Below are 15,940 nucleotides of genomic sequence, written 5' to 3'. Positions count from 1 at the left end.
GCATGCTGCCTGAAACGTCACATTAAAGTAATAGAAACAGGAGCTTGCTGTCGCGGACTTTATTTTCAATTTTCATTAAAGTGATACCAGTCTTGCATATCGGGTTTCTGTTCACCATGCATCTTAACCAAAGCTCAGTCACAAGCAAACAGACTGTGATTATTTTCGTCTTCGCAATGCATTGTATTTTATTTATTTTTACGTCCACACTCTTTTTTAGTTTTTAATTTCATATTTCACATTCCAAATTGTGAGGATGCAGTGCAGCACGGGGGTATTTGCTAAAACAAACAAACAAAAAAACAAAACAAACAAACAAACAAAGCGCATTGCTACAGGAAGGTTTTCTATTTTCAGTGCGTAATAATAAAAGAAAAATGGCAGAATGGCGCGTCACAAAGTAACATTAGAATGCTACTTCTCCATCCGCGCAAGGGAGTCAGGAAAGAAAAACTTGATGACGCAATAATCACCAAGATTCTACAATATCCTTGCCCTATAAATAGCCACGCACTAGTGACTTGGCTGGCCAGTTGTCAGCGCTCTCATTCTCTGAAGTCAGGTGTTCAAGATCTTCACATCTTCACGATGAATAGGGCTGATTATTTGTCCTTCCCAGCCATTGTAGGCACTCCTGGCCAGTACAACAACATGAGGAAAATGTGGGATGGACACCATTATAAATATCACATGGACAGAATGGAGAATGGTAAGACATATTTATTTTAATTTTAAAAAATGCATAAATCACAGACAATCATCTTATCCATTTGTTTGCAGTCAGTAATGAGAACTTTATGCATTGTGTCTGTTTGGTGTGCAGTGAAAGCAATGGTTGACAACAAGGCTCCGAGAACATTTATCCACTGTCACTTGAAAATGAAGAAAATTCAGGTAAGTAATGAATGCATTCAGGGCATTCACACGTAAGTAAGTTAAGCTGCTCAAAAGACCATTATCATCCATGGGATCAATCCAATGCTGGAAAAAAAAAACGTTATGTCCATGTCATGAACTCTCAAAGTTTTCATTTTGTTTTTTTGGGTTTTTTTGGGGGGGGCGGGGTTGCTTGTATGCTCGTGTCGTGTGTTTGTGTGTGTGTGTGTGTGTGTGTGTGTGTGTGTGTGTGTGTGTGTGTGTGTGTGTGTGTGTGTGTGTGTGTGTGTGTGTGTGTGTGCGCGTGTGTGTGTGTGTGTGTGTGTGTGTGTGTGGAGTGAGGCCAGACATACTGTAGTGTGCAACTTGTGATCCCACATCTTTTCTCTTCAATGGATACTTAAAAAAAAAAAAAATGTTTTTATTGAAAGTGTGTAAAAAATATATACAGGAAAAGTTACATTGTTTCTTTCTTTCTTTCTTTTTTTTAAAAAAAACAAAAACAAAAAAACACAGAACTGGTAATCCCACCCACCACCCTCCACCCTCAACCCACCCTGGCTGGACCTAAATAGTAAACAAAGTACAAAGGTTATAGAGGGGGGGGAGACAATATTCCAATGTTAAATCACAACTATAGGCTCATACAAAATCTAAAAAATTAAAAAAATAAATAAAACTCAGATCAAGTCTGGCTACAGCTTAATTTGCGTGGAGTTGACTACTCCAGTATACTAGAAATGTACTTGTAACAAAACTATCAATTACAGTCATTGATTAAGGCATGCTACTTTGGTAGTGTAAGTCCATCAAAATATGACATTAACCTCTTACTGCAGATGGGGTCGCAGGCATTCCTATTCAAATATTTGCTGAAAATGCTCAACTACATCATAACAACATTGCTATGACAGTACTGAGAGCCTTAAGTAACATTGAGACATAGCCATTAGTAGAGTAGAGTAGAGTAGAGTAACTTTATTGATCCCCAGGGGGAAATTCAGGTGATCCCCAGAAGGAAATTCAAAATTACCATTTTGGTGACAGTAAGGTTATAACATAGGCTCTGCACTAAGGGGTTAAAGGTCCCCACACTTTCAATGGATACTTGACCCTGGCCTTTTCTCTTGACTATATGCACAGTGGCTTCTGACACTCCCAGACACTTTTTTGGGCTGCTCTGTGCCACTGAGCTATGGCACCTGTGATGAATCACCGTTATACTTCTCCTCATCAACGTGTGTGTGTGTGTGTGTGTGTGCGTGTGCGTGCGTGTGTGTGTGTGTGTGTGTGTGTGTGTGTGTGTGTGTGTGTGTGTGCGTGCGTGCGTGTGTGTTTTCTTTGTGAGACAGTGAGAACTCCCTTTGGCTGGCTGAATGTATAAGAGCTATGGTTACAGTTATTTACAGGAGATGGTTTACAGTCCCTGGAGCAGTGTGGGATTGGGTGCCTTGTAGAGATGGGATTTATGGCTCTTTAACGGGATCCGGTTCTTAGTGGCTCGTTCCTTTCAAAGAGCCGTTCAAAAAACTGGCTCTTTTGGCTCTTTTTTAATTATTTATTCAGTGTTTAGAGTGTAATATTTTGACTCCACCTCAAGGTGATTCAAACAACAACTGATTATTCTCCTGCTTCTAAAGACCGTTTTTGCCACTCTTTAAGGCCAACAATTATGTTTTTTCCCCTAATTGAATTACTCTGGTCAAGGTCACGTGCTTAAAATGAATGAAAAATGAACGAAATAACAGTCGAGTGGCTCCCCCAGCTGTGATCCGGTTCCCATTGTTCACTTCAGGGAGCCGTTCAAAAGAACCGGCTCGTTCGTGAACGACACACCTCTAGTGCCTTGCTCAAGAGCACATTGTCATGGAGGGTGGAAGGGAGTGAGTGGTAAGGATGGGGGATTGAACTGGCAACCCTGTGATGAACAGTCCAACTCCATAACCATTAATCCTATAACCTGATTTACATCATCTGGCTGCGTTCAGCTATGTCAGGGTTTCTCAACCTTTTTTTAGTCGAGGCACCCGTTCAATTTATGAAAAATTCCAAGGCACCCCAAACCAACAAGCTGTTACATGGCATCGCATCCGACACCACACAAGCCTAGAAAAGTAACACATTTGGAGACGTCACACTGGGGCCATACCTACATTTACTTTTTTGTGCGTAAATGGTAGATGAAAGATTCCACTGACTAAGCATTCATTTATTAATTTAGACAAATATGTATTATATTACATAATTTATTTTTCAGCCAAGTTTCCGTGGCACCCCCCCCAGTTGAGAAACACTGAGCTACGTCACACGGGGGCGTTCCCATCCCTCACACAGCCTAACTAACTAACTCCTGTGTGGTGGTGGGACAAAAAATTCCAGGTTGTTTCGTCCGGAGGCGGTATTACGTGCCTACGTCACAATAGCTATGCGCGTCCTTGTTGCCGACGACGTTTGATTCGTCGCCATGACAACCGCTCATACCGTCCCTAATCTTAACCCTAAACCTAACCTTAACCCTAAACCTAACCCTAACCCTAACCTTAACCCTAAACCTAACCCTAAATCGCTTGTTTGAAACTAGTGAGTCCCAGTGCAGTGCCCACTGCAGTTCGGCAACGAGGACGCGCATCACTAGTGACGTAGGCACGTCCGGACGAAGCACCCTAGTTTTTATGAGTCCTGTGTGGTGGTGGAGGGAGCAAGAGCACTTGCTGGCTCTACTCTACTCTGCTCTACTCTAAGATGGTGAAAGGAAAGTATTGAGAGAGGCATGGGGAGTATGCGGGATTCGGGAAACAAGCCTTAGCCATTTGAGCCCCGGCCAAGGCCCTCAAGAGGTGTATTTAAATGTGAGTTATTACCTCCGCCAAGGAGGTAATGTCTTTGGTCGCGTTGATTTGTCTGTCTGTCTGTCTGTCTGTCTGTGTCTGTTTGTTTGTTTGTTAGCAGGATAACTCAAAAAGTTATGAACAGCTTTTGATGAAATTGAGTGGAGTTGAGGGAAATGAAAAAAGGCACAAATGATTGAATTTTGGTGTTGCCCCAGATCACAGTCTAGATCCGGGATTTTTTTTAAAAGATTCTTCACCATTGCGGGATAGGGCGAATTTTAACATTCCAGTTTCTAACTCCACATAAAACAAGGCAGAAAAAAATAAAATAGTCAAAAAAAAAACATAGTCAAATGTTCTATTACTGTAAACAGCTTCTTTGGCAGAGGTCTGCACTGTCTGAGTGCATTTCTAGTGATTAATATGTAATTTCCTCCTGTGTGGTTGGGTGGCCAGAGGGAGCAGGAGCAAGGCCCTCAAGAGGTGTATCCTTTGTGTGGGTTTCTGAACATTCTATAAAAAGAATGCGTTCCAAATTTTATTGAATGGCGGCCAGAATTCTATAGAACTTTCACTGCCTGAACATTCCCGTCACACCGGTGTGACGGTACACTCTTTAAACGTGTGATATTATTATTAATCTGTAATATCCTCCTGTGTGGTTGGGTGGCCAGAGAGAACAGGAGCACTTGCTGGAGGTGGAGAAGAACAACCGGGTCCTGGTGTCCCGTATCGCCCGCACCATGGCCAGGCAGGGAGTAGACAACTGGAACGACGACTACGAGGTCTTCTCCAAGGACAGGTCAGTAGAGTACAGTAGTAGAGTAGAGTAGAGTACAGTACAGTAGAGTAGAGTACAGTACAGTACAGTACAGTAGTAGAGTAGAGTAGAGTAGAGTAGAGTAGAGTACAGTACAGTACAGGACAGTAGAGTACAGTAGAGTACAGTACAGTAGAGTACAGTAGAGTACAGTAGAGTAGAGTACAGTACAGTAGAGTACAGTAGAGTAGAGTAGAGTAGAGTAGAGTAGAGTAGAGTAGAGTACAGTACAGTACAGTACAGTACAGTACCATGGCCAGGCAGGGAGTAGACAACTGGAACGACGACTACGAGGTCTTCTCCAAGGACAGGTCAGTAGAGTAGAGTAGAGAGTAGAGTAGAGTAGAGTAGAGTAGAGTAGAGTAGAGTAGAGTAGAGTACAGTACAGTACAGTAGAGTAGAGTAGAGTACAGTAGAGTACAGTACAGTAGAGTACAGTACAGTAGAGTAGAGTACAGTAGAGTACAGTAGAGTACAGTACAGTACATTAGAGTACAGTACAGTAGAGTACAGTACAGTAGAGTAGAGTACAGTAGAGTAGAGTACAGTACAGTACAGTACAGTACAGTACAGTACAGTACCATGGCCAGGCAGGGAGTAGACAACTGGAACGACGACTACGAGGTCTTCTCCAAGGACAGGTCAGTAGAGTACAGTAGTAGAGTACAGTAGAGTAGAGTACAGTAGAGTAGAGTAGAGTAGAGTAGAGTAGAGTAGAGTAGAGTAGAGTAGAGTAGAGTACAGTAGAGTACAGTACAGTAGAGTACAGTAGAGTAGAGTAGAGTAGAGTACAGTAGAGTAGAGTATGTAGAGTAGAGTAGAGTAGAGTGAATAATATTCTATATAGAGTGAATAATTCATTTATTTTATATAGCGCTTTTCAAGACACTCAAAGACGCTTTACAGAGATGGAACATAAAAGCAAACACAAGACATAAAGGGACACAACAAAAGTACAACAATAGATGGAATGAATGATTTTAGGTCCATTGATATGTGTTGTGAAGAGGTTAGCAGACGATGGGGGCAGAGATGGAATTAGTTCTACAAGGGGATACAACGATCCAAAGAATCCCTAGTTCGGCTAAGGGAGGTATATTGTACATAGGACCAAACACATTTTCTGCTGTGTGTGTGTGTGTGTGTGTGTGTGTGTGTGCGTGCTCGTGTGTGTGTTCATGCATGAGTGTGTGTTCATGCATGTGTGTGTGTTCATGCATGTGTGTGTGTTCATGCATGCGTGTGTGTGTGTGTGTGTGTGTGTGTGTGTGTGTGTGTGTGTTTGTGCCTGTGCATGCGTGTGCATGTGCTCATGCATGTGTGCGTGTGTAAGTGTGTGTGTGTGTGTGCGTGTGTTCATGCATGCGTATGTGTGTGTGTTCCAGGGCCAATGCGGATGCCGACGTGCGGAACAGGGGGCTGGTGAAGATCTCACTGGAGAACCAAGCCATCCTGGAGAAGATCACCTGCACCAAGCCCGTCTACAACCACAAGAAATGGCTCAAGGACTTCAGGGTAGGCTGTGTGTGTGTGTGTGTGTGTGTGTGTGTGTGTGTGTGTGTGTGTGTGTGTGTGTGTGTGTGTGTGTGTGTGTGTGTGTGTGTGTGTGTGTGTGTGTGTGTGTGTGTGTGTGTGTGTGTGTGTGTGTGTGTGTGTGTGCACCAAGCCCGTCTACAACCACAAGTAACTGCTGAAGGACCTCAAGGTGTGTGTGTGTGTGTGGGGGGGGGGGGGGTGGGGGACTAAGAATGTGTGCTGTGCTTCTTGGTTGTGCTGTTGATACCCTCATACATGCTGTTTACAAAACACTGGATTTCGGAACACCACCATACAGACACTAGAGACCGAAACTAGAAGCACTCAAAAAGTGCAGACCTCCGCCAATGCCATGGGGTTTCTTTAAAAATGTCAAGTCTTTCTGCCTTGTTGTTATAAACTGATGCCAAAATTCAATACTCATCCACTTCCAGATGATTGACTGCGATGTGATTGTGATATGAATCAGAAATATGTGATAGTTTGCAATTATGTAACTGAAGAGTTCAGATGCAAAACCCCCTAAGTGCCATTTGTTCTGGTCCATGTAGAATCAAATTGGATGTATGTGGCCCCCTGGCCCAAAACAAGTTTGACACCCCTGTTGTAGATGATTTGAATAAGTGTCTGTGTCTGTGTCTGTGCTGTTGTGTGCAGGTGACAAGAGAGTACCACACCCGTCTCAGGAAATATCCAGAAACCACCTGCAAGAAGGTGATGCATCATGTACATACTGATGTTTTTTTCCATCATTGGCTTTAGTTTAACACATTATTAAGGAGTGCTTAAAATGACAAGTTCAACCTAGCACACAAAAATCCAATGATAATCAAATGATTAGGGCTGTAACGATACACTCAAATCACAATTTAGTTCTTCTCATGATTTTTGACCCAAAGGTTCTATACACCCCACAATTTTTAAAATGTATCTTTTTGATGATCGTTTATAGGTAGAATAGGTTACAAAAGGTTACTAATAATGTTTAAAAAGTTTTAAAATAATAAGGATTCTGATTTGAAGCTTGGAAGCACCATCACATCATATCGTGTGGTTGTTTTCTGGACTAGGGTGATGATACGGTCTTCTTGCCTCACGATACAGTATAGTGACTCTGCGGATAACGATTTCTTGATTCAGTACAATATTGTTATAGCCCTATTCAGAATGTTTCGGAAACTTGGCTTCATTTGACAAGAGTTGGAACAAGCGTTTTTTTAAAAAATTTACAAGTTAAATTTGTGCAGACCCCTTAAAATGGCATGTGCGACTAACAAAAACGGTTTCTCGTTATTGAAAGCTTCAGGCGTGTGCACAAAAAAGCCTTCGGATTATTTTTAGGACTGCATACAAATTTATCTAAAACATCTCAATCAAATCATGCCAAATCAGCACAAATTTTTAAAACATTTGGAATATTCTGTAAACTGTTGAAAACTGTACTAATTTGCAGAAAATGAATTGATTTTGTCTTTTTCATCACAGCTGTCCCCTTTGAATCTTCTGTGAACCTGCTCAACTGAACATCAACTCTGACGCTGCATTTTATGAAGTCCATCATCCAACTTTATTGGTTTTATTAAATGTGAAATGTGATACAAAAGGAATCAACCTGCCAAATTATTAAAACAATTGTTCGATATTTACCATAGTAGCCTCTGGATTTTGTTTTCCAAATGGATGCAGTGTGTGTGTGTGTGTGTGTGTGTGTGTGTGTGTGTGTGTGTGTGTGTGTGTGTGTGTGTGTGTGTGTGTGTGTGTGTGTGTGTGTGTGTGTGTGTGTGTGTGTGTGTGTGTGTGTGTGTGTGTGTGTGTGTGTGTGTGTGTGTGTGTGTGCGCGCGCGCGCGTGTGTGTGTGTGTGTGTGTGTGTGTGTGTGTGTGTGTGTGTGTGTGTGTGTGTGCATGTGCGTGTGTGTGTGTTCGTTACTTTTTTACCTGATGTATTGAGTGTGTGTGTGTGTGTGTGTGTGTGTGTGTTTACTGGATACATTGTGTGTGAAGACATGAATATATCCCATGGAAGAAATGATGAGCAAACCCAGAATGCTGAATAATAAGACAGCTGATGAATAGCACACAGGAAGTGGATGAATAGCACACAGGACAGCACAGGAAGTGGATGAATACATTCATGAAGCTGCAGACTCACACACACACTCCATCACTTCAGCAGCAGGCCCACCTGCACAGGAGAGGAGAGGGGAAGGGGAGACGAGATGCGGAAACAAGGAGGGGAGAAGTGGAGAGAGAGAGAATAGAAATGAGGAGAGGAGAGGAGAGGAGAGGGGAGACAAGATGCGGAAACAAGGAGGGGAGACGTGGAGAGAGAGAATAGAAATGAGGAGGGGAGTGGAGGGGAGAGGAGAGGAGAGGAGAGGAGAGGAGCGGAGAGGAGAGGAGAGGAGAGGAGAGGAGAGGAGAGGGGAGACAAGATGCGGAAACAAGGAGGGGAGAAGTGGAGAGAGAGAAAAGAAATGAGGAGAGGAGAGGAGCGGAGAGGGGAGGAGAGGAGAGGAGAGGAGAGGAGAGGAAAGGAGAGGGGAGACAGAATGCGGAAACAAGGAGGGGAGAAGTGGAGAGAGAGAATAGAAATGAGGAGAGGAGAGGAGAGGAGCGGAGAGGAGATAAAGCTGTTTTTGAAACAAGCTACAGTTGGGGTACTTCTACATGTAATTTGGACAAGAAGTTGGTTTCAGCCTTTTGCAGCATAATGATTAAATGCCATTTCACCCTGTCTAGACTTGACCCAAGACACAACCAGTAGAGGAAACTCTGAAGACCTAAGGCAGGGATGTCAAACTCAGGCCCGGGGGGCAAATTTGGCCCGTGGAGCCATTTTATTCGACCCGCGAGATCATTTCAAAGTTGTCACACATACACCATTTATGTATAGTATAGAGTAACACAACTTGAGCATGAAATTTGTTGTATCATAGGATGTTCAGACACATTTGAACAGACAAATATGACGGGAAAGAGTGTATGTGAAATTTAACTGTGAGTATGAAGTGCATCATGCACAATTTTAGTCTCAGGCCCTCAGTCAATTTGAGTTTGACACCCCTGCTATTAGGATGATATTGCTCAAGCATATTTACAATATATTTAGGGCCTAAGCCATTCACAAACACTGTACCTTGTCGTTGGTGAGGGTGGGGCATCTCCAGTTGTAGAGGTAGTAGTGCACGAGGGCGTCCGAAGGGTTGAACTTGAGCTCCTCCAGCACGCTCCGGTTCTCCATCACGCCCAGAGCAGAGAAGACATCACAACCCTCCTGCACAGCGGAGAGAGAGAGGGGGGGGGGGGGGGGGGGGGGGGAGAGGGGGGGAGAGAGAGAAAAGAGGGGGGAGAGAGAGAGAGGGAGAGAGAGGGGGAGAGAGATAGAGAGGGGGAGAGAGATAGAGAGAGGGGGGGCGGAGAACCAGAAAGAGAGAGAGAGAGAGAGAGAGGGGAAGAGAGAGGGGGGGCGGAGAACCAGAGAGAGAGAGAGAGAGAGAGAGAGAGAAGGAGAGAGAGAGAAAGAGAAGGAGTAGAGAGAGAGAGAGGGGGGGGATGAGAGAGAGAGGGATAGAGAAAGAGGGAGAGAGAGAGAGAGAAGGAGTAGAGAGAGAGAGAGAGAGAGAGAGAGAGAGAGAGAGAGAGAGAGAGAGAGAGGGAGAGAGAGAGAGAGAGGGGGGAGAGAGATAGAGAGAGAGAGAGTTGGTTAAGAGCTATCGGGAACATTTGGGTTGGGTATTTGTGTGTACATAGTGAATTTGTGAGCATATGCGTATGGGAATGGGGTGGGGGGGCTTTCGGTTTTACAAACAGTGTGTGTGTGTGTGTGTGTGTGTGTGTCTGTCTGTCTGTCTGTCTGTCTGTCTGTCTGTCTGTCTGTCTGTCTGTCTGTCTGTCTGTCTGTCTGTCTGTCTGTCTGTCTGTGTGTGTGTGTGTGTGTGTGTGTGTGTGTGTGTGTGTGTGTGTGTGTGTGTGTGTGTGTGTGTGTGTGTGTGTGTGTGTGTGTGTGTGTGTGTGTGTGTGTATGCATGCGTGCGTACGTGTGTGCTTGTATGAGATGGACCAGGGGAGTGGAGTTGATGAGTGTGTGCGTGCTGGGCCAGAGTTGTAAACGTGTGTGTGTGTGTGTGTGTGTGTGTGTGTGTGTGTGTGTGTGTGTGTGTGTGTATGTGTGTGTGTGTGTAGAGGTGTGTGTGTGCGCGGCGCGCTCACATGCATGGTTGTAAGTGTGCGTGCGTGCGTGGATCTACATGTGTGTATGGGTTAGTCTTGTCCAGGATCAGCGTGTCCTCCATTAGCTGTGCGAGGGGTGTGGAGGTGTGGGCGTGTGTGTGTGTGTGTGTGTGTATGCTTACCAGGGCTTGACACTGGCGCCTGCCAACCGGCCAAATGCTGGTAAAACTTGTCTGTGGCTGGTAACAATTTCAGTGTCACTAGCCAATTTGGCAGGTAAAATTCTAGCGTATATTCTGCACTTTGCCCCTTCCGTATCAATTTTTTGCATTTAAGTTCAAGAAAAAGCTCAGTGACTCAGTTTCTATTTGTTTGTTTTATTTCCATGTAGAAACCCATGCACTCATCATCTTGATTTAAGCACCTCATCTTCTGAGGTTAGAAGGTTAGATGTACAGTGTCATGATATAAAAACAATCTAATTTGTGGCTAGTAGAATAGCTGGATGGGAAAACCACTAGCCACAGTGGCACAGCAAGCGGAAAAGTTAATGTCAAGCCCTGATGCTTAGCTGTGTGCTTGTATATCGTGCGTCTACATGTGTGTGTGTATGGGTTAGACTTACCCAGTGGTGTAGTCTACGTAGAACGCGGGTATACGGAGTATACCCACTTCTACATTTCAGGGATTTCAGTATACCCACTTAAAATTGATTGATCCATTGTTTTGAATAGCACAAATATATACAGTATACCCACTTCAAAAAATGCTCAAATATACAGTATACACCACTGCACTTACCGCCTTGGCGAGTATCATGGCGTCCTCCAGTAGCTGTGCCAGAGGTGTGCAGGTGTGGGCGTAGTAGTAGAGGAAAGCCGCCTTCAGACTCCGGTGCACAGGATGGTTCAGCACCACGGAGGACAAGACATAAAAACTCACCAGGTCCGTCACCACACCTTCAGTACTCTATAGCAGACGGAGAGAGAGAGAGAGAGAGAGAGAGAAGGGGGGGGGATATATATAGATATATATATATATATATATAGAGAGAGAGAGAGAGAGAGAGAGAGAGAGAGAGAGAGAGAGAGAGAGAGAGAGAGAGAGAGAGAAGGGGGAGAAATAGAGAGAGAGAGAAAGAGAGAGAGAGAGAGAGAGAGAAGAGAGAGAGAGAGAGAGAGAGAGAGAGAGAGAGAGAGAGAGAAGGACAGCAAGAGGAAGGGGCGTTTGAGAAAAAAAATGTATGTCTAGGACTCTTCAGTGCATAAAGTCAAATAAACATAGACGTATGGGAGACTCTTTTTTCGATGAAGTGTGAACGAGAGAACTTGAGGAGGGTCAAGAAGTCTGCAAAGGACAATAGTGTGTAGATATGACTGCAGGGCTGGACTGGGACACTCAAAACAGTAGATTGGGCATTTTCAGTTAAGACTGGTTCGCCAGGAATTGAGAGAGACAATGAAGCGTGTGACAACATTATGACGAGCTATTTTGACCATGTGAAGATTGAGATCTTCACTGTTTTAAAACACATTTTTTCCCTTTCAGCATATATTTTTAAATGCTGTTTTAAAACTGTTTATTTTAAACAGTATTTTATTTCTCATATGTACTGCATTTGTCTTTGTGGTTTTCACCTGCTTGTGTAACTGAATTGGGTAATTGGAATTGATGGTAATTGGGATGCAGGTGTGGAGATGATTGATTCATTGAGACTGATTGCCACTCCTCACCTGCCTTCAAAAGCTCCTCCCTTTCAGCAGTCTAGGAGCAAGACTTGTAGCAAGCAGAGATGTTGTGTTTTTAGCTTTGTGTTCAATTAAAAATCCTGAATACCAACCCAGTTTTACCCTCTGTTTTTAAAATGCACAACCAAGATGGAACATCTTTCTCACAGACCACAACAGCCAAAGTAAATATTTAAATCTGACTCGGAGAGGTCAGCTGTAGCAGCATGAGGACTGATATACTTTAAAAGTACAAGAGAGTCCTTGTGCACAACCTTTCAGCAATGCAGGTGCAGGTGTGAGGCAGGAGGAGGTGAACAATGAACAAAATTCAAGAGACACCGCACACTGCTTACTTTTCTTTACTTTACTTTATTTTTTGGAGCGAACAACGCGTTTCGCCCAATGCGTCATCAGGTTCGCTCTCCTTCTCTTGACTTTTGTGACTGATATACTTTATTGATGGCTAAACAGGCCAAAATCATCAACAGTCCACTGGGCTAATGCTCTGTATGCCTTATGGCCAATCCAGCCATGTGTGGCTGCAGACCAGCGTCCAAGTGTGACATAATGCTTATACTGATCCAGTCCAGATAGAGCTTCACATGAGGCCTGTAATCACTCCACACTCCACACACAATACTGACACACACACAAACACACACACACTCACACACACACACACACACACACACACACACACGCGCGCAAGCACACACACACACACACTACTCAAATTATAATCTTAAATAGCCAACATACACACACACACACATACACATACACACACATACAAAAATCAACACATACACACACACACACACATACACATACACACACATACAAAAATCAACACATACACACACACACACACACACACACACACGCACCACACACACACACTGTCCTCAAATTATAATCTTTTAAGAAAATCACCACACACACACACACACGCTGAAACACACACACACACACACACACACATGCACACTACACACACCCACACACACACACACACACACACACGCACACTGATCTGTGCATTCCGAGCGAGTGTCGCAACGTGTGGCTAACCCGAGGCGATAACGGGTGCTGACAAGAGTTGCAGCGGAATTCTCTGGAGGGAAATCGAGCCGAAGAATTCTGAACAGATTAAATCTCGCTTGCTCGCTCGCTCGCCAGTGCCAAGCATAGTTGAAGAAGTGACACACTTGATCTGATTCGCTCTGATATTATCGCATTATTTTTCGATGGTGTTGCAATCGCATTGTGTCTTTACAGTAAAATTCGAACCAATACAAATATGACCTCCTCATGACCTCATCAGGCTTTGTTTGTTATTGAGAGGAATGAACTTTGACCTGGCCGTAGCAGAGTGTAGTTTCTCAAGCAGGGTTTCCCAAACTGTGGTGCGTGGCCTGCCATAAGAGGGTACGCGAGCTAGCGGTTAGAGATTTGTTTTTTCAATCTAGGGGTTGCCGGTTCGAATCCCCACTGACCTCTCCCTACATCTCCATCCATGGCTGAAGTGCCCTTGAGCAAGGAACCTAACCCCACATTGCTCCAGGGACTGTAACCAATACCCTGAAAAATAATAGTTGTAAGTCGCTTTGAACAAATGAAAGCGACGGCTAAGTGAAATGTAAAACTGTAATACTTGGGCACACTTCAGGGGATTCCTGGTGGCTTTTTCGACCTGACATGGAGATGTACTGTATACAGTTTGTGATCCTACAGATGTGTTGTTCAGAATACAAAGATTTGGAAAGATCCTTGTATATTTGATCCTGTATATTTGACCTGGACGCAGTAGAGTTTGGCTTATAAAGAACTTGAATCAAACTGTAATCCCTAATGTCATCCAGTGTCATCCAGTGATACTGTCCCATTTTTGGAAATAAGCTTATTTTACACCTCCACTGGAGTTAAATAATAGGGTTTACCGTTCTCCTATACTTTCAACCGTTCTCTGGGTGCAGCAGTGCAAAGTTTACCTCCAAGCTAGCAGTTAACATTGAGTCCTATGAGACCAGTTAGCCGCCAACTGGTCTCATAGGACTCAATGTTAACTGCTAGCATGGAGGTAAAATTTGCACTGCCATACTCAGAGAACGGTTGAAAGTACAGGAGAAAGGTAAAACTCAACTGTTTAACTCAAGGGGCGGTTTAATATGAGCTTATTTCCAAAAATAGGACAGTGTCATCCTTAAGGCCTTATGCTGAGCTATACACATATTTGTCGGTCAGCTACCGCAGTGGTTCCCAACCTATGGGTCGGGACCCAACTTATGGGTCGCCAAAGATCCACAGGGGGTCGCGGAGCCCTCTTGATTTTAAGGGGTTTTATTTCATATATATAAATATATATAGCCTATGTTGAATAAATGACAAAGCATTTAACTAATAAATGCATAGAAGCAGCAAATTGTAAGTGCTACATTAAACATTTAGCCTATATTTGACCAAATACGAATTGAGGAATAAAATAACTAAAATGATTTTTGACAGGAAACAAAGGGCATCTTGTGACGCTGTCTCGTGCAGGCGATAGCATGGTTGGGTCACCAAAGCTTACAATAGTAAAAATATGGGTCCCTTAAGAAAAAGGTTGGGAACCACTGGGCTACAGTACGCTAAGACTCGTTCACATGTCTATTTGACATGGACCCAGCAGGGTTTGGCTCAGAAATGAACTCCAATCTTACTGTGAAAATCATATTGCGTCATGATACTTGTAAACAGCTGTCTGTCATCCCTGCTGGCTTACTTAGTGTCTAAAATGTTCAGAGTGTTACATTTTGACGTCCGTAGCTTAGGGCCTTATGGGCCTTATGCTGAATTGTTTACTTGACCTGGACCCAGTTGAGTTCGCCTTACAAATTAATTTGGATCACACTGTATCTGTCATCACTGGTGTCTTGGGGTCTTACACTTACACTTGCTACGTGTACATGATGTTTTTGAATCGGATCTAATAGATCGGATTTAAGTAGATCGGATTAAGAGTTATTTTGCGACGTGTATACATGGCAATTTCACTTAAATGCGATTAAACGTCTGGGGAAAATAGAGCATTGCGATTGGACTGAGGACGCACGTGCTGAGTGAGCCAAATAAGGCGTGGGGGCGTGGTCGCCAAACCTCCGGGGAACTACTGGGACACAAGCTTATCTTCAGCCCGAAAATGAATTCCCTCAGTGGACTCAAGGCTGGTAAAATCCCCTTTGGGTCTGGTTCTTTCAAATGCTAGTTAGCACCCTCCTAGCTTAGAAAAACGAACTGGTGAAAGGGTGATGTGGAGTAACTTTGTTGTGCTTAATTACTTCGTGGGGCACTTTTACATCAATATATGGAAGCCACAACATTTATAGTCGCTTAGGGACTTTAAATTAAGCAAAACTTTCATGTGAAAATCAACAGGAAGTGCCGCCATCTTTTTCTCACTGACAAAGAGCACGGGCTCTTGGCGCCATCGTGTGGTCAACGAGCATGCGTGGAACGACGACCGGATTTATTGTAATTCTGATTAAAAGGTTACGTGACAGAGGAACGTGTTTAATCGGATTTAAAAGAGGAATAAACCACCCACTTTTATCGGACTTAAGTTTAAATCGGAATAAACTTAAATCCTGTTCGGTAAGTGTTTACATGATGTTTTTAAAGTGGAATTAAGTTTTAATGAGATTTAAAGTGAGTTAAATCGGATTTAAATGCCTCATGTAAACGTACCAACTGAGATTCGCATTTGGCCTAAAACCAATGCACAGAAAAAAGAAAAAAAAATGCAGTGTCCATGCAACACTTATGCCTATTTTCCACTGCAGGTTTTCTGGTAGGCCTACAGCTCGACACAGCGCGACTCGGCCACCACTTTTTACTTTTCTATTGGGCACGACACAGCTCAATCGAAGATCAAAAAGTGGTAGCCAAGTCACGCGGTGTCGAGCTGTAGGCCTACCAGAAAACCCGGCAGTGGAAA

The 15,940-nt window shown here is 43.6% G+C and overlaps 2 protein-coding genes across 2 annotated transcripts in view; one reads left to right on the top strand and one right to left on the bottom strand.

The window, feature by feature from the left end:
- Window positions 1–510: 510 nt before the first annotated feature.
- On the top strand, window positions 511–7,709 carry LOC134466824 (sperm axonemal maintenance protein CFAP97D1-like). The gene is made up of 6 exons (XM_063220711.1): window positions 511–709; window positions 824–894; window positions 4,382–4,509; window positions 5,913–6,042; window positions 6,721–6,777; window positions 7,549–7,709. The coding sequence occupies exons 1-6, from the start codon at window positions 589–591 to the stop codon at window positions 7,570–7,572; spliced, it is 531 nt and encodes a 176-aa protein (XP_063076781.1). The 5' UTR covers window positions 511–588; the 3' UTR covers window positions 7,573–7,709.
- A 229-nt stretch (window positions 7,710–7,938) lies between these two features.
- nmt1b (N-myristoyltransferase 1b) overlaps window positions 7,939–15,940 on the bottom strand; it is a 29,587-nt gene continuing 21,585 nt past the window's right edge. Inside the window, exons 11-13 of the mRNA XM_063220708.1 lie at window positions 11,036–11,203; window positions 9,201–9,338; window positions 7,939–8,246 (exon numbers count right to left, since the gene is read on the bottom strand). Coding sequence (XP_063076778.1) covers window positions 8,226–8,246; window positions 9,201–9,338; window positions 11,036–11,203 — 327 coding nt within the window. The 3' untranslated portion in view covers window positions 7,939–8,225. The remainder of the gene's footprint in view (window positions 8,247–9,200; window positions 9,339–11,035; window positions 11,204–15,940) is intronic.

The sequence above is a fragment of the Engraulis encrasicolus genome, chromosome 17 (assembly GCF_034702125.1).
Source record: "Engraulis encrasicolus isolate BLACKSEA-1 chromosome 17, IST_EnEncr_1.0, whole genome shotgun sequence".
Classification (NCBI taxonomy): domain Eukaryota; kingdom Metazoa; phylum Chordata; class Actinopteri; order Clupeiformes; family Engraulidae; genus Engraulis; species Engraulis encrasicolus.
The sequence above is the reverse complement of the archived record's forward strand: the minus strand, read 5'-3'. Positions and strand labels throughout refer to the sequence as shown.